The sequence below is a fragment of the Rhinopithecus roxellana genome, chromosome 9 (genome assembly GCF_007565055.1).
Source record: "Rhinopithecus roxellana isolate Shanxi Qingling chromosome 9, ASM756505v1, whole genome shotgun sequence".
NCBI classification, from domain to species: domain Eukaryota; kingdom Metazoa; phylum Chordata; class Mammalia; order Primates; family Cercopithecidae; genus Rhinopithecus; species Rhinopithecus roxellana.
Window position 1 is genome coordinate 34,065,585 of NC_044557.1, and position 24,925 is coordinate 34,090,509.

At 38.2% G+C, this 24,925-nt stretch overlaps 1 protein-coding gene across 6 annotated transcripts in view; it reads right to left on the minus strand.

Moving 5' to 3' along the window:
- Positions 1 to 24,925, minus strand: part of ASPH (aspartate beta-hydroxylase) — a 227,846-nt gene that overhangs the window by 121,206 nt on the left and 81,715 nt on the right. For 5 of the 6 annotated variants that reach the window (XM_010360355.2, XM_010360353.2, XM_030937465.1 and 2 more), the window contains 6 exons: positions 24,405 to 24,461; positions 23,817 to 23,864; positions 23,307 to 23,339; positions 18,377 to 18,418; positions 17,999 to 18,055; positions 14,356 to 14,400 (listed from right to left, as the gene is read on the minus strand). In XM_010360355.2, coding sequence (XP_010358657.1) covers positions 14,356 to 14,400; positions 17,999 to 18,055; positions 18,377 to 18,418; positions 23,307 to 23,339; positions 23,817 to 23,864; positions 24,405 to 24,461 — 282 coding nt within the window. Of the gene's footprint in view, positions 1 to 5,236; positions 7,015 to 14,355; positions 14,401 to 17,998; positions 18,056 to 18,376; positions 18,419 to 23,306; positions 23,340 to 23,816; positions 23,865 to 24,404; positions 24,462 to 24,925 lie in introns of those variants that run through there. The other variant, XM_010360361.2, reaches the window with a different exon arrangement.

Here is a 24,925-nt window from a genome sequence, read left to right on the forward strand (position 1 = left end):
ATTTCAATTACTTATACTAAAAGTCACCAAGCACTGACTAAGCACCAGGCTAAGTACTCCTTGTCTATAAGGTAAGAGAGTTGGAGTGGGTGATATACATCAACTCCAGGTATCTCTAAGGTACAAAGACATGTAGGTGGGGAGAAGCCATCATTAAAGCTTGTTCAATATTGTTATTGTCTCTTAAAACCAGGAAACAACTTGAATAATTGACATCATGTGCTTTAAAGGAATGCAGCATGTCACACTGCTTGGAATATTAGTCTGCTACTCTAAGGACTTCACATATACACAGATGATCCATTGGGGGAGCTCGTGCGGAAGCCCAGGTGAGAAGCCAGAGATGAACCCAAGACCCCACCTGTGTCAGATGCACTAAGTAAATCACAGTCAGTGTCTCTTCCACAAATAGAATCACCTAGGACAGTGGCACCCACCAAGAGCCTAGACTAGCCAAAGAACATCCATCCCTCACAAGGAAAACAGCAGCATATGAGCTGACCATGTGCTTTTAATCTCATTTGTGCACCTATAACTTTACATCAGGACGACTGTGTAAGGTAAATTAGGATCTAATTTTCAAGGTAATCAGTTGATTACAGCACTAGTAGGAACTTATCTGTTCTTTGGGTATTTCTAGGAACATGGGCATATGCACATGGGTTGGAGTGGGAACAAGACAGAGTCTGGGAGACTGATAAAAAATCAGACTCTGTCCTCTCCCACAGAAGCTGCTTGAGGATGTCAGTGAGATCAGGGATGCAGTCAAGTGAACATTGACGCGGATCACTCAATTTGTTGGTGTGGAGTTTCCCACATTCATTCATATAGAACATTTCAATTTGGGGAGATAAAAAGTAAATCTGAGGCTGGTTTTAATGCAGGGAAGGGTTTTTTATAAGTCAAGTGTTTTTGCTCCATAAGAGGAAGAAAGGGGAACTAACTTTGAAATCTAGTGTGCCAGGCTAAGTGCTAAGCACATCATTTATGGTTTCTCTTGTCTTCTCACACCCTTGGAGAAGGTCTTACCTCCCTCTTTGTGCACAGGAGAAAATAGATGGCTGAGAAATTAGAGTCCCCAAAGCTATCAAGGCCAGCAGTTTACATAATTCCAAAGCATACGTTCTTTCCACTGAACCACTGTGTACCTTTCTTCAAAGAGAAATAAGCGGACGGAGAAATGCCAGTCTTGACTTTTGAAAAGAGTTGATTTTATAAGGTTGACAGCACATACCTCCTGGGCAGTGCTGCAAGAATAATGCAGGATTTTTTTTTTTTTAAAGACTTGTAGGTCTTCGTAGAATGTTCTAGAATTTCTTATCTTTTTAACTATAACCTCTTTGTTATAAAGTTAAGTAGCTGAACTAGACCATTCAATACCATTCATTCAGTAAATATTAACTGAGCACCTAATAATGTCTGCCTGGCACCCTTGTAGTCATTGGATATACAGCAATGAAGAAAAGCATCAAAAATCCCAGTCCTGAAGGAGCTCTTTCTAGTGGGATCAGCAGTACCTGCAGGAACACTGCAACCATCCATATCCCCCAGTCATTGCATATGGCTAATGTGATTAGAAAAGTCAAGCGTAAAATGCAAGTTTCTAACTGGATTAGATAGAACAGGTGGGTGCTGGTCATGAAGGGGAGTTTAGGGCTCTCCACAGATCTTCCCACTCTTGGGAGGGAAATAAGGAAGGAGGAGTGGTTTGAACTGGTCACATTCCAAATAGAAGTGGAAGGTGCTGATCCTGATGTGGGAGAGCCCTGGCCAGGTCTCCCCACATCCTCTGGACTCACATCCTCCCAGGAACGTGGAGAGTGAGTGTGGTTGGACATATGCCCAGAAACAAGGCCCACCATCTTTCTTCCACTTCCCATGCTGTATCTAAAAGCGGGGTGGCAGTCTGACCTAAAGCCTGGCCCAGATCATTCCAGGCCCCAGGCCAAAAGCTCTCTTATTCTCATTCTTGTCCTCTTCTGTCCTTCACCTCACATCAACAAGCTTGAGTTCTGAGACTCCTTTCGGATATGGAGAAAATACGCAGAGAATACGTTTTAGGCTCTATGAGTTTTATTGCTTAAATTTAGCTTAGGTAAAGGAGCTTTCTATGAGATTCAGCTTACCCCACGAGCATTCTACAGAGATAATAATGAAGTACTACTTTGCTTTATTCTCTGTACCTATGCTTCTCTGGAAGATCTCATTTGAATCTCACTGTGCCAAAGAGGAAAATGACTTGAGCCTATATTATATGCAGGCATTGTTCTAAGCACTTAACACAGACTATCCCATTTAAACTTCTCATCATTCATAGGAGGTAGTTATCATTTTACAAATATGGCAACTGAGGCATAGAGAGGCTAAGGAATCTTGTCTAGGGTTACAAAACAAACAAAACCAATTTCAGAAGCTATATTCCATAAAATACTACTTTAATCACACTCTATATCCCAGTAATGGGGAATTCACTAACTAAAGGGAGCTATATGCTCAGCCCACCCCTGAAAACTACAAAAGTACAAGCTCACATGTAACTCATAGTTAGTGTTTAAATATTCATATTCAGAAAAGAAAGATGTTACACTACTCTTTACCTATCTTAACGTTACTTTTCTTCTCCTTTAAATATTTTGTCAGAACAATAAACACCTTACTAAAAAGAATAGGATATTAATCTTTAAATGCAACCACTAAAGCAAATCACTTTTGTGGATTTTGTGGATTCAGATATACTGTACTCGGTCAGGCACGGTGGCTCATGCCTGTAATCCCAGCAGTTTGGAAGGCCGAGGCAGGCAGATCACAAGGTCAAGAGATCGAGAGCTGAAAACATCCTGGCCAACATGGTGAAACCCTGTCTCTATTAAAAATACAAAAATTAGCTGGGAGTGGTGGCGCGTGCCTGTAGTCCCAGCTACTTGGGAGAATGAGGCAGGAGAATCGCTTGAACCCAGGAGGCGGAGCTTGCAGTGAGCTGAGATCGCACCACTGCACTCCAGCCTGGCAACAGAGCGAGACTCCATCTCAAAAATAAACAAAAAACAGATATACTGTACTATATCATGTTCCAGCACTGCGCTAACCTGCTGGTGAGCAGTTCTTGCTGGACTCAACATACATTCAAAGCGAATTTCCACCCAGGCCTGTGCATCCCTGTGGTAATGAGTGCATTACCACACTGGCATCGGTTCTCTCCCTGCACCTGGACATGGGACTCTGCTCTATCCCTGAGCGCCCACACTGACCAGTCCTCATTCACAGCTTTCCAGTCTCCTTCTCTCTCTACTAGCACTTCCTTAGCTCATGCTGTATCACCATCACCTATTACTAGTAAGTTGCCTAACCATCTTCCTACCCACGCTTTGGCCTCCCTCCAATGGCTTCCACCTCGCACCAGCTGCCTGAGAGTTGCTCTGAATACTGCTGTGTCACCTTGGGCCAGCAGGCACCCCACCTCTCTGACCTTGGCTTTGCTCACTTGCAGGCAGGAGTAATACTTAGCTGCTGAGAAAACTCAGCTCCCTGACATGTGCGCACAGTACTTAGCTGAGCGGGTACATTCAATAAAAGTGGGTCTGCTTACTATTAGTGTTTATTTTTGTTTCCTCTGGACATGCTGGAGCTGAAAACAACCTGTTCTAGAAGCCCAGGGACTTCTTCCTTATTTAGTTCTCCTTTTCTGTCCAGAGAATGAAGACTGGAAATGGAAAAGAGAACTTTCCATGCCCATTTCTGCCCTTCCATCCACTCACGATGAAATTAATATCCTCCCAGTATGAAGTCATGTATAAGGTGGGGCAGTAGTTCTATTTTCAGTCTTTTGAGAAACTTCCTATTGGTTGAACTAATTTGCACTCCCGCTAACAGTACATGAGGGTTCCCCTTTCTCCACATGCTCACCAGCATTCACTACTGCCTGTCTTTTGATAAAAGCCATTTTAACTCAGGTGAGATGATATCTCAATGTAGTTTTGATTTGCATTTCTGATGATCAAGAATGTAGAGCACCTTTTTGTATACCTGTTTGCCATTTTTATGTCTTCTTTTGAGAATTCAGATCTCTTGCCCATTTTAAAAATCAGGTTATTAGATTTTTTCCCTATGGAGTTGTCTGAGCTCCTTATATATTCTCATTGTTAATCCCTTGACAGATGGGTAGTTTGCAAATACTTTGATGTATTCTGTGGGTTATCACTTCACTTTGTTGTTTCCTTTGCTGTGCAGAACCTTTGTAACTTAATGGGATCCCATTTTTCCGTTTTTGCTTTGGTTGCCTGTGCTTTTGGGGTATTACTCAAGAAATCATTGCCTAAACCAATGTCCTGGACAGTTTCCCCATTGTTTTCTCTTAGCAATCCCACTGCTAGGTATATATCCAAAAGAAAAGAAATCAGTATATTGAAGAAATATATGCACTCCCATGTTTATAGCAGCACTATTTACAATAGCCAAGCTTTGGAATCAACTTAAAGGTCTGTCAACAGATGAATGAAGAAAATGTGTGTACACATATAATGGAGTACTATTCAGCCATAAAAAAGAATGGGATCCTGTCATTTGAAACAACATGGATGGAACTGGAGGTCATTACGTTAGGTTAAATAAGCCAGGCACAGAAAGACAAACATCACATGTTCTCACTAATTTGTGGGTGCTAAAAATTAAAACAATTGAACTCAAGGAGGTAGAGAGTAGAAGGATGGTTACCAGAGGGTGGGAAGGGTAGCTGGGGGAGAGGGGAGCAGGAGGTGAAGATGGTTAATGGGTACAAAAATATAGTTATACACAATGAATAAGATCTAATATTTGATAGTACAACAGGGTTACTATAGCCAACAATAATTTATTGTATATTTTCTATGCCTGTATTGAAATATCTCATATAGTCAAATTTATACATCTACTATATACTCATAATAATTAAAAACTCGGGGGAAAAAGGTGCAGCAGGCTATCCAGGGAATAATCAAAACTTCTAGGTGCAGGACAAAATCTACAAAGGATGGATGCAGGGGCTATTTAATTTTAATCTTGCCTCCTGGCAATGTAGCATGATAGTAAATGTAAAATAAGCATTATCTATTAGAAATACGTTAACTGGCTGAAGGTATTCCTTTGTAATTTTAGTTATCAAAAATGCTATAATCTTCTAAAATACCAGTAAGGATAAAATGAACTGATTTTATTATGTAACAAATTAAAAATATCTTATACTTCAAAAATAATGACAATATAGAGAATTCTTCCGTATTTTATTGCACTCAACATTTAATAGAAGACATTTACATTATTTTTAGAAAATTCATTGATGTTGCACAATGGCACATATTTATAAAGACAAGGCTCATTAATTCAGATATTTGGAATTAAAAAATATTTAAAGTTAACCACAGCATAATGAATCCTCAACGTCCAGAGTTCTACAAAAATCCAGTGAAACTTATTTTACTCGTTCATCAGTTTTATGTCACTTAGTTTTCCTAAAAAAATATGGCTTTATAAAAAGTAGCATTCTATAATTCACAAAATGAAGAGCTTTATTATAATTTGAGTATCACCTCTGTATCATCCATATCACAGCTTTAGAAAATTATTGCTTTTCTTATTATCTTATTATTTCAGGTTTCATTACACATTGAGTACCCATGCAGGACTCACTACTTTGTATAATAACTATGATCTATAGTGATAAAAATATAGAAATCTCTTTGATTTTAACCCTAAAAGCAGGGGGAAAAAGTCACCTTATCTTAATGTTAACAAAATCAAGAGCTACCCCTAATAATCAAACCACTTCTTATGGCTTTGCTTATAGTTGCTCATGGTCCTTTGCTCATGGTCCTTTGCTTATAGTTGCTCATGGTCCTTTCAAAATGATGTGGTAGCTACCTTCTTTTCTGACAAAGGATTATTTTCAACACAGCAATTATTTCTGAGCCAAAATAAACCACATTAAATAAAGAAGAAAATCTTCAGTGTAGAAAGAAAAAGGCTCATCGCTGTGAAATAGCAGCAGGCATGGGGCTCTGTGAGCTTTTCACACATCCTCAATCAGCCCAGATCCAGGCATTACTGAGTTCATCTAGTTAGAGCACTGAGCGGTCTCTAGTGCTGCAGGGGAATTACTTAATTAGCCAAAGGCAGAATAATCTTTAAGTTATGCACCAGTAATTTATACAGATTTTCTAAAATTTAAACAAATGCTGAAGAGACTATAGCTATTATACGATTAATCCAAGGTGCTAACAAAGCATTTTTGCATGATAATAGTAGGGTCATTCTTTTTCCTTGTGTCTTAACAAGGAATTTCAGCTTTCCCCTCTCATTTGAAAAAATAAATAACTGATAATTTAAAATTTTCATTGAAATATTAAATTTTTCTAATTAATCAGCTAAAAGCTACAACAATTTCAAAAGTGTTAATCTGAATACTTGAAGCTAATGTAGAAGTTTCTGATAAGAATATCAGTGCAGATATATACAACTCAAATCTTCACAGCTAATGATGATCTCTGTTAGCATTCTTAGGAGTGCTAACACAAAGTACTCTTAATAGCTTTTAAATCATGTTTAACGCAGTTTACACAAGTCAGTCCAACAGTTAGTGCTAATTACTAATAATATATGCAAACCCTGCCAACACAATTGCTGCTACATCACCAATATAATTATTAACTACTGTCTGAAAAACACACATAAATTCAGGTAAGACTAAAATCTATGTCATAAAAAGAAAAAAGAAATCCAATGGATCCACTAATGCTATCAAAAGGGACATGCAGGAATGCAACATGACATTTTTTAGAAACATGTGTTTCTAAAAAGAAAAAAAAAATACACTAAAATGCCAGTGGACTATAATTCATTGAAAACATCTTTAGTGTTCCTTCCCAAAGATCTTGATCTGCTCAGTAATTGCTTCACAAGATCTATCACAGCCATCTTTTGGAGCGTATGGTTAGGCTGGTCCTCCTGTGGTGGTAGGGGCAGTCTTTTTGAAGCTTTAAGTATCTGCAAAAATAAGGGGAAATCTAAATTAAAGGACCAACCAGACATAGACTGTGAAATTGCTTCATTTTCATTCTACTTTTTAAAAAACCCACCAACACAGTAATTTTTTTTTTTTTTTTTTAAGGACAACTTGGTAACAGAATAATCAACTACCAAAAGAAGCCCCTGGGGATGACTTGCAAAGCTACTGATGAAAATCTGAGGTTCTTTAGAGCACTCGAGAATTACAACTGAACTGAATAATCTCAATCTTTTAAGAAACACAGCATTAAATTTCTTTCTTCAATATTTTCACTCTATTAAAAAGAAACGGAAATCTAGTATGGTATTTGAAAAATAAACACAAGAAACAGTTTCAAGGATCATCTGGACACTATAAGCTGCATTTAAAATATATTGCTTTGAAAATTAAAATAAATTTAAATCATATTGATAACATAAATGGTTGACAATAAAAGTATATAAATATTTTAAAAGAAGTAAAATTAATTCCTATCCAAGTTTTTACAATGTTTTTTTCATTCTTAACTTCAGTATCTGATTTGTTTTACTATCACAGCATTGGATTTGTGTTACAATTAAACTAGAAAAGGAGCTGGTGCACAGAAACGCCCTGCAAAATCTTGATATAATTTTTAAAGCTGGATTCTAATATTTCCTTTCTTCTTTCCTCCTTTCCTAACAATTTCTATCTACTATCTACACATGTGCAACCAAAACTTTTTATGTAAGTGGAATTGTTTGAGAACAACTAGACATTTTATGTATACCTTTACATATCCAACATAAATGAATGCTTATATTCCCTCAAAAAGGCAGTACAAAAATATTCATAGCAGCTTTCTTCATAGTCAACAACTGAGGGGAAAAAAAACTGTGTCCATTAACATTAGGATGGATTAAAAACTGTAGGAAATAGTTATGAATTAGAGCAAATGACTACATATAACAAGGTGGATGAAACCACAGACAAGATGTTGAACAGAAACAAGTCGCAAAAACAAATGTGTGTGTTTACGGATCTTAAATTCAAGAGCAGACAAAACTAATCTACGATGACACAGTTCACAAGAGTGGTTACTTCTGGTTGGGGTATTACTGAGAGGTAGGAAGAGGAAGATATTTCTGGGATGCTAAAAGGTTTACATCTTTTTATCTTGATCTGAGTAATGGGTACAGGTATATACGCATGGAAAAATTCAACATTTAAGCACTTCCACGTGTGTAAATTATACCCCAATAGAAAAGTTTTTTAAAATGAGTTTTAGATTGTCTTAGCATTCGACAATTTTTTGGACTTTGATTTAAGAGGAAGATACATTTCAGAAGTACCTGGGGAAAATGGAAAGTTGTTCAAAGTATAATGATGAGTATGCATAAAAAGGCAAATAAACTGAAAGTTCTACTGCAATTTTGAACAATTCCAGTAAATGTCTGAAGACCTCACTCAGAAGTGGTTATGGTGCAAATCTAACATCTCCAAAACTAGGACCGTCATCTCTTCTGCTACTCTCCATTTCCTCCTGCCTTCTCCTCTCTCTCCATTAACATTCTGCCATTCATTCACAAGGACTCAAGCCAGAAATGTAGGAACCTGGACTCCTCTCCCTCTCCCATCAAATTATTTCCAGCCCCAGTTTCCATGAAATCAGGCACCTTTCCATTCATTCTACTGCAGCCAAGCTCCCACCATTTTTGGCTTAGTCTCTGGTAGCTGCCTCTTACTAGTCTCTACCTCCTTGCTGGACTAACTCTTTTCAGATTGAGATTCGATCATGTGACTCCTCTGCTTGGATTTTTTCAGTGGCTTCTTGTCATTTTTAGGCACAGATCCAAATGTTATATATTTTTTTTGAGACAGGGCCTCACTCTGTCACGCAGGCTAGAGTGCAGTGGTGTGATCATAGCCTATTGTAGCTCTGACCTCCTGGACTCAAGTAATCCTTCTACCTCAGCCTTCTGAGTGGCTGGGACCAGAGCCACGTGGCACCAAGCCTGGCTTTTTTTTTTTTAGAGATGGGGTCTCACTATGTTGCCCAGGCTGGTCTCAAACTCCTGAGCTCAAGTAGTCCTCCCACCTTGGCCTCCCAAAGTGCTGGCGTTACAGGCGTGAACCACTGTGCCCAGCAAATCAACACTTTTAAACACAGTATATAAGATCCTCTGAGAAGAGACACTTGACTACATTTCCCCTGTCCTCTTTCACCCCTGTCTGGCATGCTGTCATGGCCTTTGTGCTTTGTAAGCTCTATTCCTCTGCTCTCCTCCTGCCAGCTCCTGGAGCTTTTTATCAACACCTCAAAACAGCTAAAACTAGCACAAGGACATCGGGGAGGCTAACCTCATTCTCTGTCCCACCCCTCTGAAGCGGGGTGAGTTATCTCTCCTTCTGTGTGTTGCTGTGCACAGCTCGGAGAAATTAATTGTACTTATTTTACTCCACCATGTACCCACAGGACTGTGAACCAAGCCAGCACAGCATTGTCAATCATGTATCTTCACTAGCCAGCACAGAGCCTATACCACAGCAGTTGCTCAATATATATTTCTTGAATAGATGATCAATAACAACAATATATATATAAAGCACTTATGGAATATTAGCTACTAAGAATATAAAGTCAATTTCCCCTTTGCCCCAGACCTCTGGTGATGCTAGCCTAAAACCGGTTATAGGCCTTACTGATCAATGTTAAAAAATGCTGGGTGATGGGGAGACCTGAGTGAAAGTTCTGGATGGATGCAATGGAGTGAAACCATTACCACTGCTAGAATACTCAGCAGTGGGATAAGTTGCAAGTGGCATCTCCATTTTTAAAGAGAGGAGCAGCAGAATTACCCAGAAACCATGATGCTCACATATCTCCATTCTGAAGAACATGATTACACAAAACATAAACTAACTTTTAAAATTCTTTTCTGGCATGGTATAACAGAAAAATAGTTAATAGACTCAGTCATATGACCTAACGTATTATTTGAGAGGAAATTTTACTCCAATGAGCTTTCACAAGTAATTCCTTCATAAGTCATTCAATTTGGGTTATGTATATTTATGCTGTCATATTGCTACAAATATGCTGTATGATTTCAAGTAAAAATATGAATTTAAGGAGAAAGGTGAAAACCTGCTAATGGATGAGAAATTCCAAAATCAATCTTAAAAGTCTAATATTCAAAATGATTGGCCTGCAATATCAGAAAAATCAAATCTTAAGGTTGAGCTTCCACATGCTTGCCAAGAATCCACCTGTACAGCACTTAAAAATTTATAAATACGCAAGAAAGAAGTCAGGATGAAAACTACTGGACAACTTACTTTTCTACTATACATCATAATTCAATTTTGACATTCCTGAGGCCTATGTGATGAACTAATGCAGATTAATAGAAAGACGCTGAAGAATATATAACACATCTGATTTTACCACACCAAAACAGCTCTCAAATCTCTCAGCTGTCAGGTCTTCATTTATTTAAAATCCTTTGAAAAACGGCAGCTGACAGTGTGGACTCTGGAGCCAGAATGCAAGGATCAATCCCATTTCTACCACTTGTCAGCTCTGTGACCTGGGAAGGTTACTTGGCCTTGCTGTGCCTCAGTGTTCTCATCTGTAAAATGGAGATAATGGCATATCTACCTCTTGAGGTCTTAGAACTATTAAAGGTCAATCCATGGAACGTGCTTAGAAGAGCACCTACATAATGCTTAATAAACATGAAAGTTCACTGTCCCCTACTTTAGATGGAGGCAATGGTGATAAAGCCCCTTGGGATTAGCACATTAATAGCTACATTATTATGAACTTTGATAAGCTATATTAAGACTGTATAACCTAGTCTTAGGATAATCAGGAAAGCCAGATCAACATCAATTAGGTTCCAAGGGCCAAGAAAAAGTGAACGAATATCCAGCACTTTGCAGAAGTCCTCAATTTGAGACTTCCACTGAATAAAAGAATTTTAAAGACTGAAAAATGGCAAGGAGGTAGGCCTTACAATTAGTGTTCCTGCAATCAGATGCAAAATTAGACTGAGAAAAAATACCACAAATATAGATTTATGAAGATTGCACAAGCGAATAATAAAAACATTGTAATATGAAGTAGGACTAAGTGTAAGACTTAAGACTTATAGAAAATAAGAAAACCAAGTGCAATGGTTAAAAATACAGTCACATGTCACGTAGCAATGTTTTCGATAGACCAAATATACAATGGTGGTCCTTTGATAATGAAAATTCCTATTGTCTAGTTGCATCTTAGCTTTCATAACATCCCAGCACAACACATTACTCATGTGTGTGGTGATGCTGGCATAAACAAATCTACTGCACTGCCAGTTGTATTAAAGCATAGCACAATTATGCACAATACATAACACATGACAATGATAATAAAGGACTGTTAATGGTTTTACTCTCCTATACTTTTATGGTTCTTTTAGACTATATTCTTACTTGTTAAACAAAAGTTAACTGTAAAACAGCCTCAGGCAGGTCCTTCAGGAGGTATTCCAGAAGAAGTCATTGTTATCATAGGAGATGACAACTCTATGCCTGTTATTACACATGAAGACCTTTCAGTTGGACAAGATGTGGTGGTGGAAGACAGTGATATTGATGATCCTGCAGGCCTAGGCTAATATGTCTGTTTGTGTCTCAGTTTTTAACAAAAAAGTTTAAAAAGTTTTTAAAAAATTGAAAATAAAAACGCTTATAAAATAAGGATATAAAAATATTTTTATATGGGTATATATGTTTGTGTTTTAAACTAATTTTTATTACAAAATCATCAAAAACTTTTTAAAAATTAGGTTTACAAATTTAAAAAAATTACAGTAAATCAAGGTTAATTATTAAAGAAAAATTTTAATAAATTTAGTGTAGCCCAGCATTTATAAAGTCTACGGTAGAGTACAGTAATGTCCTAGGCTTTCACATTCACTCACCACTCACTTGCTGATTCACTCAGAGCAAATTCCAGTCCTGTAAGCTCTACTCATCAAGTGCCCTATACAAGTATATCTTTTTATTTAATCTTCTATACCAATTATTACCATACTTTGTCCACGTTTAGATATGTTTTCATACACAAATATTTACCATTGCATTGTAACTGCCAATGGTATTCAGTACAGTAACATGCTGTACAGGTTTGTAGTTTAGAAGCAATATGCTATATCATATAGCCTATATGTATATGTAGTAGGCTACTCTATGATATTCATACATGGACAAAATCACCTAACGACACATTCTCAGTCTGTATCCCTGTCATTAAGCAACACATGACTGTATTGCTGACTCTCAGCCTTACATCCTCTACTGACAGGGTCAAACTACCACAATGCAGTGGATCATTCAAATGTTTATGATACCAAGTTATAGGTTACAACTTCTCCATGAGGTCTTTCAGAATGTAGCTTCTCTTGATCTTGTTTGGAGGTTCTAGCAGGGAAGCACAGCTACCCATATACCCTTCACTGAAGACAGGACCTCCTCTATCGGGGATGGTTGTCCTCTTCAACTGAGCATGCAGCTTTGGGAGGGACGCACATGGAGTGGAGAGGGAGGAAGAGGACACCTGCCTGGCCAGTCAGATCAGCCGAATCGACCCTGGAGATCATTGGGGTGACAGATGTCACAGCCAGATGGCCCTCACACCCAACACAAAGGTAGATCTTGGTCTACCTCTAAGATCAGGCTAATGAGTTACTAAACAATAGTCACAGCCACCACTTACTGGGTGCTTATTATAGGTCAGGAATTATGCACATTAATCAAATCTTCATTTGTATGTGCTTTGGTTCTTAAAAATCTAAAAAAAGCACCTTATTCCATCACCTCAGACACTTGGTTCTTCATATTTACATTCCAAATAAACTATTGGGTTCAGTTATAAAATGTTAAAATAAAAGTACAGAAATATTTGGTCTGAAAAATATTATCTTTCATATCTTCACAAAAATTAGATCACTATTTTAAAATATGAACTATAACTAGAAATATATTAATGTTGTAGAAACATTATTTTTAGGAATATAAAATAATTTTCTGTTAAGGCATGGAATAGTCATCAAAATGCTAATTCTGTGACTGGTCCTGCCTTTTTGATAGGAACAGGGTACTCTGTGAAGCATTATTCAAAAATGAAAAGGAAACCAGCAGAAGGACATACATATCAGCTGCCCTTGCCATGTCCAAGTATTTTAAACACAGATACGTACTGCCTAGTAGTCATCATGCAAAAGGTCAATTTCTCCATGGACTGCTTTTCTCATTTATATTATAATACTAATAATTCCATTCTCTTAATCAATATTTGTTTCTACAGATAATTATTATTAATGCACATGACAGGAAAATTATCAAAACCTAAGGCATCCCATATAAAACTAAATATATTCTTTGATTATTTTATCCTTTTTTTATTATTAAAGAAAGAAAATTGAAATTTAGCATTTAATAAATTTTGGCAGGCACAATTATTTCTACCAAAATCAGTAATAGGAATGTACATCACTGCTACAAAATTCATGTTAAAATGGAGAAAATATAAGTAAAGGTTGAACAAATAAATACGACACAAAAATAAAATGCAGAAATGAGAAGAAATACACTTGGGAAAGAGGGAGGATTTTCCAAATCCTCTTCGCTAGAACATTCTTTCCCACTATGAGAATAGGAGGTTTATAAACTCATTTCTCTTTGCAGATATAGTTTATGTCATCTCTAAAATGCAATTGAAAGCATAGGCTTTGGTGGAAATGCTGTTCCCATTCTTTATACTAACTGGTGACAAGAGGGGTCAGGTGGAGGAAAGTAGGAAAAAACAGGGAAAAGTGTGCAATGTAGTGAACTAAAAGGAAACACCCTGGGGCACTGACAAGCACTGGGCAGCCTGGACTGTCACAAAGCACTAAACAGGCTCTCAGGAGAGATGGGGAATGGGGAGGAAGAGGAGTAATGTCACAATTTACACACTATTCAACTTTCATCCTAAGGCAATTCTGATTCCACATCCTCCATCAAATAGTCTGTCAACCAAAGAGGAAAACAAAAAAACTCTTAACTACTACCACCGTCTATAATGGCAAAATCATATGATCATTAACGTTCCTCAAATTCTAGCTCAGCGAATATGTACTGCACTGAATCTGATGTGTATTTTCCATTACTTTGGTTGAACTGATAAAAACATAGAAAAATTTTAAATTAAGGTATAGTTAATCTCTCTCAAAATTTTTATGCTTCGTAGATTCATTATAAAGCTGCTGGTAATATTAACAGGATATATAAGAATAACAAAAGAGGAAAATACAACACCCAAAATGTCATACCTGGTGGTACTTCCTGTTGTTCTTCCACAGGAGAAATGCTTACTTCTAAAATAGATAATAAATTTATAATCTGTTACATATTGCTGATCAGTGTTTAAAATATGAATTGCCAGATTTAAGTAATGATGATACTTTTCATAGACTTTTTTAAAAATTCAATTGAAATCATAATAAAATCATTAGGCTTTTATACCCTCACAACAAAGAACGATCAGCTACAACTTAGCAAAATGTGTATTTCTCAACGGTTCAGCATAGTAGGTTTTATAGTACCTGCCTGACTAACCTCAAACTCCACTGCCTAGCAAAGGAGCTATGGACTAAAACCTAAGCTTTCCCCACAATTTTGCATCAGATTTGATAACAGAGCTGTGGAAAGACACTTGGTTGCTTCAACCCAGTTACAACTAAAGAGATAGTGATTGTCCCCACCCAGTGATTTAAACATATAGTGATCTGATTTGCTCTATGAAATTACACCACATATTAATATCTTCAAACCTAGCAACCCATTTAACGTTACCTTAACCTAGAGATAAGATTATATCAACATTCCTTTTGGTCCTTAAGAATTGTTAACAATCGGGCCAGGCACGGTGGCTCACACCTATAATCCTACCACTTTGGGAGGCTGAGGCGGGCTGATTACCTGAGGTCGGGAGTTTGAGACTAGCCTGACCAATATGGAGAAACCCCATCTCTACTAAAAATAAAAAATTAGCTGGGCATGGTGGCACATGCCTGAAACCCCAGCTACTCGGGAGGCTGAGGCAGGAGAATCACTTGAACCCGGGAGGTGGAGGTTGTGGTGAGCTGAGGTCATGCCATTGCACTCCAGCCTGGGCAACAAGAGCTAAACTCTGTCTCAAAAAAAAAAAAAAAAAAAAAAAAAAAAAAAAAATTGTTAACAATCTTTGGCCAAAAGAAAGATTTTTTTAACAGCATTTTCTAAAACACAAAATATTTATGGAGCTATTTTAATAATTTTTCTTCTTGCATTAATTTGCTTCTAATTATAAAAATGACACATGCCAAAACAGAATATTTGGGAATATTTTACGTAAAAGTAATTGAAAACAGCAACAAAAATCACACCCATTCCCACTAACCACTGTTAGTGTCTGGCAATACTTCCTTCTTATAATGGCAGTGCAGTGACCATTGAATAGCTATGTTGTGACTGGTTTTTAATAGGTTTGCCTGTTTATTTTGTTCTTAATTATTTGGACACATATTAACACTTTATCAATAGAACAGAATATATTAGGTTGGTGCAAAAGTAACAGCAAAACCAATACATTCTATTAATAATTTTCTTCTCTATAACTGGCCCCATCATCTAAAAGTTACTTAAACCAAAAAAAGGCCCCCTTTATTCCTCATCTTTGCTTCACAGCCATCAGGCAAGTCAATTAATTTTAATTCTAAAATATATCTCAAGTTCAACACTTTCCCCTCCATTCCCACTGCCATGATCTTATTTTAGGCTACCACAATCACTTCCTTGGATTAGTACAAAATATTTTCCTAACAGAGTGTTTCGCTCTGCTTCCATTCTTGCACCATTCAATCTAGTGAAAGTAATTCACTTTCACATCTAAAACAAAAATCAGATTATGCTATATCTTAATAATTTTCATAATTCACACTGTGCCTAGAATATAATCCAAAAAATCTTGGTAGGCCTTGCAACGTCCTGACTGATCTGTACCTATCTCTTTATTGCTCAAGCCAGTTTGAGTTTGGTTTTCTATCATCTGCAACTGAAAGTAACTTTACTGACACAGATGGAGAATAACAGAAGGGTTTAAACACAGGGCTGATACAATGAGAGCTATACTTTTGGACAGATCATCCTAATAGCATGTGAAAGATGGATTTGAAGGGGACAAGAACAGAGTCAAGATGTCTAGCTAGCAGACTACTGCTATTATCTAGGAAGATGAGAAAGGGCCGAGCCAGAAAAAGGGCTGCACAAGAGCTAAGGAGAAAAAAATGGATTTGAGAAATGTTTAGGGAGTCTATTAACATGTCTTGGGATTAGCCATAGAGACAGACAGAGAGGAGGACTCAAAAATGAGTTCCAAGTTTCTGGTCTGGGAATCCAAGTATATACTGATACAACCGGCCGAGAGAAGAGGAGACAGGGAAAACGAGGTTGGTTGGTGTGAGAGATGAGCTCCCCTCACTGCCCACTCAGGCACTGCAGGAGCCCAGCACCGAAGATGCAGGGTGGGCGGCAGGTGCATAGCTGGGTGCCCCACTGCCCAGGACAGGAAACTCCCCTAGCAGCCTCTGCTACATCCTCTATCAACATATTAAAATACTGAAAAGTCTTAGGAAAAAAATATTTCTAAGCCAAGAAAGGTAGGGTCAAATTGCATAGTTCTTTTCTATAAACCATATGTGGGGTAGGTTGAAGAAACTTCTTCCCAGAGATTATGGGTTTCTATCTTCTGCTTCTTACCAAATAAACACATAGACTCAGCAATATTCTTCAGAACATTAATATCCCTCATAGAGAACTGAATAACAAAAGGTGAGAAAAAATCCCAACTCAATCCAGCCTTGCTACACAGAGATGGATCCTGCCTTTACACAAGGGCCCACAGTGCCTGTACAGGGGTCTCTTGCAGCAGCTAAGTGTACACAGAGAGCAATTTTAGCCTCCTCCATTCCCTTATACCTATCTCCCCCCATTTCAGTCAACTGCACCATTCCATTTTCCGTTCTGCCTAACCAAGCTCAAAAGCAGTACCATTTAATCTGAAAGGTGACAATTAGCTGCTCCTAAATAAATTTTAAGAGTAATTTTATGAGCAAAATTCTCCCTGTTACATGCTCCTCCTGGCAACTTATGGTTGTTAAAGCAGACACTCCTATTTCCTGACACCTTCACACCCCCATGCAGAGTCACTCACACATCCCAGTCTTGGATCGAATGTCCCCTTGGTCACTTACAGCTATGAAACCTAGGGCTAGTCAGTCACCTGACCTCATTCCAGCTTCAGGTCTTCATTTGCAAAATAAGTACAAAGATCTCTGCCCTCCCTGTTTCTCAGTGTCTACTACAAGGGGCAACTGAAATAATATATGTGAAATAACTCTGTAAACTGCTAAGAACTAATTTAAATATGAGTTCTATTGAAGCGCCACTGTTTAATACATGCAATTATTTTTGTTTTTCAGAAACCATCCCTTCAGTTCTCTGCCACGAAAAAAAAAAAAAAAATATATATATATATATATAGTTTTGTTTTCCCAGCTGAGTCATGACATAAAGACCCATCTTTCAACCCATCTCTGTCCATAGCTACGTCCTTCTCACCAGCTCGCCCCTCAGGGGTGGTAACCTGCTGCTACTCAGGGTAGCCCTCCACACCCTCAGTTGTTTGCTGTTACAGTAGCCTGTTTCTATCACTATCATTGTACTTCTCGTAATCCTTAATTCCTTTATTTATTATCTGTTTGGCCACTGGAATGCCAGCCCCAGTAAAAACAGGACTCTGTCTTTTCTTCCCTCTTGTAGTCCTAGCTCCTGAGCACTGTACAGACAGCAAGCAGAAAATGTTCAATAAACAATTGAATAAACAAACATAATTCTCATATGGAAGGTAAAACCATTTCCATAAATTTAACTTACCTTCTACAATTTCCTGTGAATCTTCTACAGGAATATCCTCAGGAGGAACAGTTACTTCTAAAATAAATAATAAAATCAGAATCCATTACATGTTGCCAACCAGTGACACATCTTACATTCACTCGCCTTCACTCAGATTCCTAAATTAACTCGCGTCCACCCAGATTGCTAAATTTGACTCTTTTTAAACTGGGTCTTCTGATGGAGAGTATTTATACTAGAATATTAACTTCAATTTTGATACTCAATTATTTTCTTACTGACTTGAAAATGTCTTGCATTTTTTCTACACTGATTCTTTGTTCCACAAGTAAGAGTTTTAACAAAATACAGGGAAAGCTGACTTGCAGAAAATATCTGCTTATAGAAAAAACTTACCTGTGATTTCTATCCTTTCATTTTCTGGAGGTTCATATGCAACTAAAAAAAAAAAAAAAGAAACAAAATCCCGTAACTTTCATTGTAACACAAAAACTGACAACATGCTTCAAGGGTGGAGACAACGCCTTATGCATCTTTGAACCTGCAAGGTTTAGTCACTGGGAAACAGTCGACTAGAGAGTAGGATGGAGAAGAGTTTGGTCTAGGGTAAAACAGGCTTGGATTCTAATTCCAGGGCAGTCACTCACTACCTGTTTAAAATTTTCTTCGTGTCTGTGGTGGAGGTTTTGAATTAGCCGAAACTGTACCCTGGGAATCAACTGGATCCTGGTATTCATGGGCAGATTCCCTGCTTTTGTTTAGGAAACAATTCTCAGACCTCTAACCTGGGGCCAAACGCCTCTGCCACCAGCCCCTGAGAATAAAGTGTTCCCCACCCTAATCAGGTTGTGCTGCCCTTGCCTCCCTCATTTGCTGGCACAAGGCTCAGTGCTTCTTCTCTGCTCTGCTGTAAGGAAGTCTCATCTCCACACAGGCCTCTCCAGGGCCCCATGGGTCGTAGCTTCCTCAGTCAACCTGATCTTCCAAAATACCTCCAATTTTCTGGCACACTACAAGCAAACATCCTTCTTTTTCCCAGCATGGTTATAAGTTTATTCTTTCTTATTCATTTAATAAAGAAAAATTATTGAGCACCTACTACCTTTCAGACATTCTCAGTATTGAGGTACAGTAGGGAACAATTTTTAATAGATCATTTTGTCCTTTTGGTGCATTTGAAAGATGAAGGAGCAGTGAATGTGTGCTTACTCTGTCTCCCAGAGCAGTGTCAGCATTTAAACATGCTCAAGCCTCTAAGGACTTAAAAAAGCAATGCCACTTTTTCTTAAGCTTGCGTCCCCTCACCCTCTCTTTCTTCCATTGAACAATCTAATTTCTTCAGAGTCATTTACATCTCATGGCTCATCTCTTCCTCTCCCCTCCTCAACTCACTCCCACCTGTCTTCAGACCCTGACCCCATCCCTGAAAAGGTTCCTGCTGAGACCCCCACTCCAGTGCCTCATTTGATCTGACGGACACTCGCCAGCCCTCATTATAATTTTAGCGACACCATTCTTCTCCAAACACCGCTGCAACTGGACTTCAGGGTGACCATACTCTCCCCTTTGGTCTTTCGTTTCTCCCTCCCAATCTTCTTTTTCACTTCATCTTTTTCTTAGCAGTCCTTAAAGGCTGGTTTTCTTCAAAGTCCAACCACAGAACCACCTCATGTCTCCCTCAGTCTGCTCTCCTTAAGGGATCTCAGAGCTTGGTCCTGATAGCCACGTAACTACTCTGATGGTTCCCACACTCACAATCACGAAGTAGACTTCTCTTCTGAGAGTCAAACACCACCAAATGGCTCATTTGGGTCTCTCCTCTTGGATGCCTCAAAGAAATCTCACTATCACCACGTAAACAAATGGACTCATGAGCCCCTGCCCCATCCTTGTCTCCAGTCTCGCCCACATTAGGAAAAGAGCAGCACTCCTGCCACCAGGCTGCAGAAGTGGAAGAGTGTACGTGGCTCCTGGCACCTTGTTGTATCCCCCCAGCTACATCCACGCATCAAGACCTGCCAATTTTACCTTCTAAGCATTTCTCAACTTTGCCCACTCTCCTTCTCCATCATTGCCACCACACTGGTTTAAATGATCATCTCTGTCCTATCCATCCACTGAGACAGTTCCAGCTAAGGCCACCCGTTGAGGTCACTGCAGCGCCAGATCAGCGCAGGTTTTCAGCACTCATCTCACATGGTTCTCAGCAGCACAGGGCACCACTGAACATCCCTTTCTTGAAAATCATCTCCTTTGGTTCCTTATCAGGCAGAGAGAGATGTGACGCAGGGAAAGACCCAATTTGGATGATTACAGCTAACTTAACTCTTCTCCCTGTATTGACTCTTGTCTCTCCAGTCTGTTACATGCCAGACCAATCAATCTTTTCAAAATGCAGATCTGACTTGGCAGTGCTCAAAGGTGAAGATGAAAATCCTTGACCTCGCTCACAGGCACCCTCTGAACCCAGCCCATTTCACCACCTCAGCCTTACTCTTGCAAGTTGACGTCAGAGACCTCATAAGACTCTCCAGTCACCTTTCCCCTTGCTTTGCAAATTGTTCTCACCTTCAGCTCAAACTTCAGGAAGGCCCTGCCTCATCCACAAACTAGGTAAGGTCTCTTTATTATATATTCTTGTTACCACCGTACTTGTTCTTCCCAGCACTTACCACAACTGGAAATGAAAACTACATTGAAATTGCTTAATTTCTACTCCCCTGCCAAAATATAAGATCCATGAAAACAGGAATCATGTGTGTTCTTCACCAGAACTGCTTCAGTGTCCTATGTTTTGGACAGAAGACACTAAACAGTGTATGAATAAATAATTACATGGTAAGGCCATACTGTCACATCCCAGGTTTGTCCAATGTAAACATGATGATTCCTAGGTTATCTTTGATGTAGAAGCTGGTTCCTGCTATAGTTCTATCAAAGTGTACGTTATAGGGTTTGGGAGTTTCATACAGAATATATTCTATTCTCCCACTGAAATGTGGTTTTGTTTTCACCCTACTTATAGCTTCACTTACATGTCAGTTACTTGGTTTCCCTACTCTTGATTCCTGAATTTTCACAAAGGTATTGTTTCAGCATATAGTGAATAACACTCTGTTCAATTAGATCTATTTGTTTGAAACAGTTTATGTTCTCTATAGCAAAGAAATCCAAAGTAGCTTACCAAATCATGTCGATCCCTTAGGTTATATTTACTGCCTTTTGTTAACATTTTAAATTACATTTATTATGATAATCTGCCCTATGAAAATATGTAACATTTTTCATGGTATCTAATTTTATACTTCTTATGAGTTTGACTTTAAATTCCTCTAGATTTAGAAACTGCATCCCAAACATGTTCTTTATAGTGTGTATACACACACACACACACACACACACACACACACATATATATATTTAATTTTTTTTTTTTTGAGATAGAGTCTTGCTCTGTCGCCCAGGCTGTAGTACAGTGGTGCATTCTCAGCTCACTGCAACCTCCGCCTCCTGGGTTCACGCCACTCTCCTTCCTCAGCCTCCCGAGTAGGGCTGGGACTACAGGCATCGGCCACCACGCTCGGCCAATTTTTTGTATTTTTAGTAGAGATGGGGTTTCACCGTATTAACCAGGATGGTCTCAATCTCCTGAACTCGTGATCCACCCGCCTCGGCCTCCCAAAGTGCTGGGATTACAGGTGTGAGCCGCCACTGCGCCCGGCTTCTTTGTAGTGTATTTTTAAAAACATTATAATGATTGGTAGAAATGAGAAAAATATCTCAAATCCCATCATTACATGCAACTTGTATTTATAAATTCCTATTGTCTCCTTAAAATTCAAGATTGGAAAGAAAATCTAAGTGTAATCTCAAGACCGAATTATTCCCCCACCTTCCCTCAGCCCCAAATCTTCCTGTGAACACATCAGGTCCAAATTCTTTAACTTTTCAGAAATATTATCAGTACCTAAAGGCACAACCTAGGATTTTTCCCACGGTGTCATTCATATCCCATTAGAAACAGCCACTATAGATGATGAACTTGGTAGGGTCTCAAATCTTAAATCATCATATAAATATGACTCATATTAATAAACACTCCTAATTTTCTTCAACTGTGACTCACTATCTATCATGACACTGTAAAATCCTTGAAAGTAGGGACCCTATGTTACTCATATATGAATTCTAAGCCCTAAAACCATCTAGAACATAGAAAGTCCTCCATATCTGCCAACTCAATTACGATGTATTTCTTCATCTTTCTTGCTTTACACGTAAAGTTATATCCAATTGACTTCTCTCTTTCTACATAATCATCTTAGAGGATAATGGAATAAAGAGGATATATTATTGGCTCTATTATTTCTTAGTCATACATTCTTGGGCAGCTTATTTATAATGTCAGAACCTTATTTTTCTCCTTTGGGAAGCAGAGAAAATAAAATCTACTTCACGGAGTTCAACACAATAGTCCATGCAATGCTTGGACACAAGAGGAGGGAGGTACAGGCCTAAACTGAATTAGATGCTGCTGGTGCGCAAATTTGCCAGAACTGTTTTCTCCATACTGCCTTTGAGTCTGGAACCCAGTGCTTCTTAACCTTCCCCAAGGAGACAAATCAGTCATCTTTGAGAGTGGGATTAATCTGTAGAAGCAGCTAGAGCAATTAAACTCTGGCTGAAGTAGTTGTTCATGCATATTTTAGTCAAAAGAGAAAACTATAAAGTACTGAGATTGGTTTTCTTGAATGACTATAACTGCCTCCTAAGGCAACTTGTACAGAATTTAAGAAATTATTTAGGCAATGGCAGAGGCAGTGGAATGGGTAAACAGTCTCCCCAAGTGAATTCTTTGAACACTACCATTCATCTGGATGTTTTAAGTTGCAATGTTTATAGTTTAAAGTATAATGTTCCACATCTTATAGTCAAACTATACGTATATTTTAAAACAAGTAGGTGGCTTAAGGTTAGAAAGCATTTGCAGGCCAGGCGCGGTGGCTCATGCCTGTAATCCTAGCACTTTGGGAGGCCGAGGCGGGAAGATCACCTGAGGTCGGGAGTTCGAGGCAAGTCTGACCAACATGGAGAAATCTCATCTCTACTAAAAATACAAAATTAGTCAGGCGTGGTGGCACATGCCTGTAATCCCAGCTACTCAGGAGGCTGAGGCAGGAGAATCACTTGAACCCAGGAGGCGGAGGCTGTAGTGGGCCAAGATTGTGCCACTGTACAGCAGCCTGGGCAACAAGAGCGAAACTCCACCTCAAAAAATAAAAATAAAAAAAATAAAAAAAGATAATAAAAGAAAGCATTTGCAAACCTTGTTCCTCATAGACTTGGTATGTTACGTCATCTGCAAAAAAAAAAAAAAAAAGAGAATAAAAGCAAAATAAGTATTAACAGATTCATTCTATACACCTGTTCAGTTAAAACAAACAAAAAACTACTTAGTCATAAACACAGAACTCTGTTCCTTCAAATATTAACGTCTGCACAGTCAGTAATAAATGTCTCTGCCCAAAAGCAACTAAACAGCAGGTAAATTATTTTCATTAAACTTTCTCAAATTGGCACGGAAGAATTTGATACACAAAAACAGCGTTAAAATTTGACATCCTGTTTTGTTATGGAGGGGTTAGTTGATGAGGTGAAATATTAAAGCCTGATATTCTTATAACAGTCTAACTTTGTTATACAACAAAATGTCATGAATTAGATGCTGACATTACTTCTTTGATGCCTTTAAAAGAAAAATCGCCATGTAAACACAGCATGTGACTGAAAAATCTACGGTAATATTTTAAATCAAATGAAAATGCTCATCTAATACCTGTATCGTGGTGCAATCTTTCATCTTCTCCTACTGGTTCCCTGGAATCTAAAAAACAAAAATACACCTTTGCCAAACAGGAAAAAACCAAACACACTGCCAGACAGCATTCTAGGAGATTCTTAAATTAATTATCTTCACAACTTTGCCAGATAGATGTTTTCATTATCATTTAATAAAATTTAAGCTGAATAACGTTCCACAATTTGATGTCTAAGTCACAGAGATAGGAAAAAGTAGAACTGGGATTTGTACCCAGCCTTGACTTTATAGTACATCACACTGCCCCTTCAATTTTCAAATACTCTTTCCTGCACCCTACCTACAATGACCAAAATCTCAACAGTGGTTTGAAAAATACATCTCCTCTTTCTCTCATCCCTCCATATGTCTCCTTTTTCACTCATCCCTCCATGTAGTATTAAACTACATTCAGACATTTCTATAAATATCTGACCAATCAAAAGTGATTATAAATACCATACAGGGATCTCTGTGTTGAATCACAATTGTTAACCCTGGAATAAAACGGCCTTGGCCACTGTCTCAATCAGAAAACACATATCAATAATTTAAACATTTACAAACCTGGATTTTCCTGCTCAGACATCATCTCTTCCATATCCTGATTATAGTCTTGTGAAACTATAAATTAGGGAATAATTAGGAAATTACAACTATGTCTCAAATAAGGAATACATGTAATATTCGAAACCAGAAAGACACACTTTTTAGTTATGATAGAAATGCAAAATCAAGTCATAATGATATTCAAACATGCTCATTCCTGGAACAAATAGGTATTAAGTGTGTTAAATGCCAAATGCAAAGATGAATAAGAGGGGACTGTTATCAATTGGTTTATACTCGAACCGCAAAACAGTAGAGTGCTAACAGATGATGCGTCCCCTCCCATGGCCATGCCCTTTAAGCGCGCTGGCATGTGACAAAACATGATTTAGATCTTTCATTGACTTTGTAATTGAAAGCTACAAAACATGCAATTCCATTGTATCTTTTGAACTAGTAATCCTACTGAGAATTTATCCTCAGGAAATAGGCATCAAAACACAAAAAAAGCATATTCAAAAAGAAATATCATAAATTAT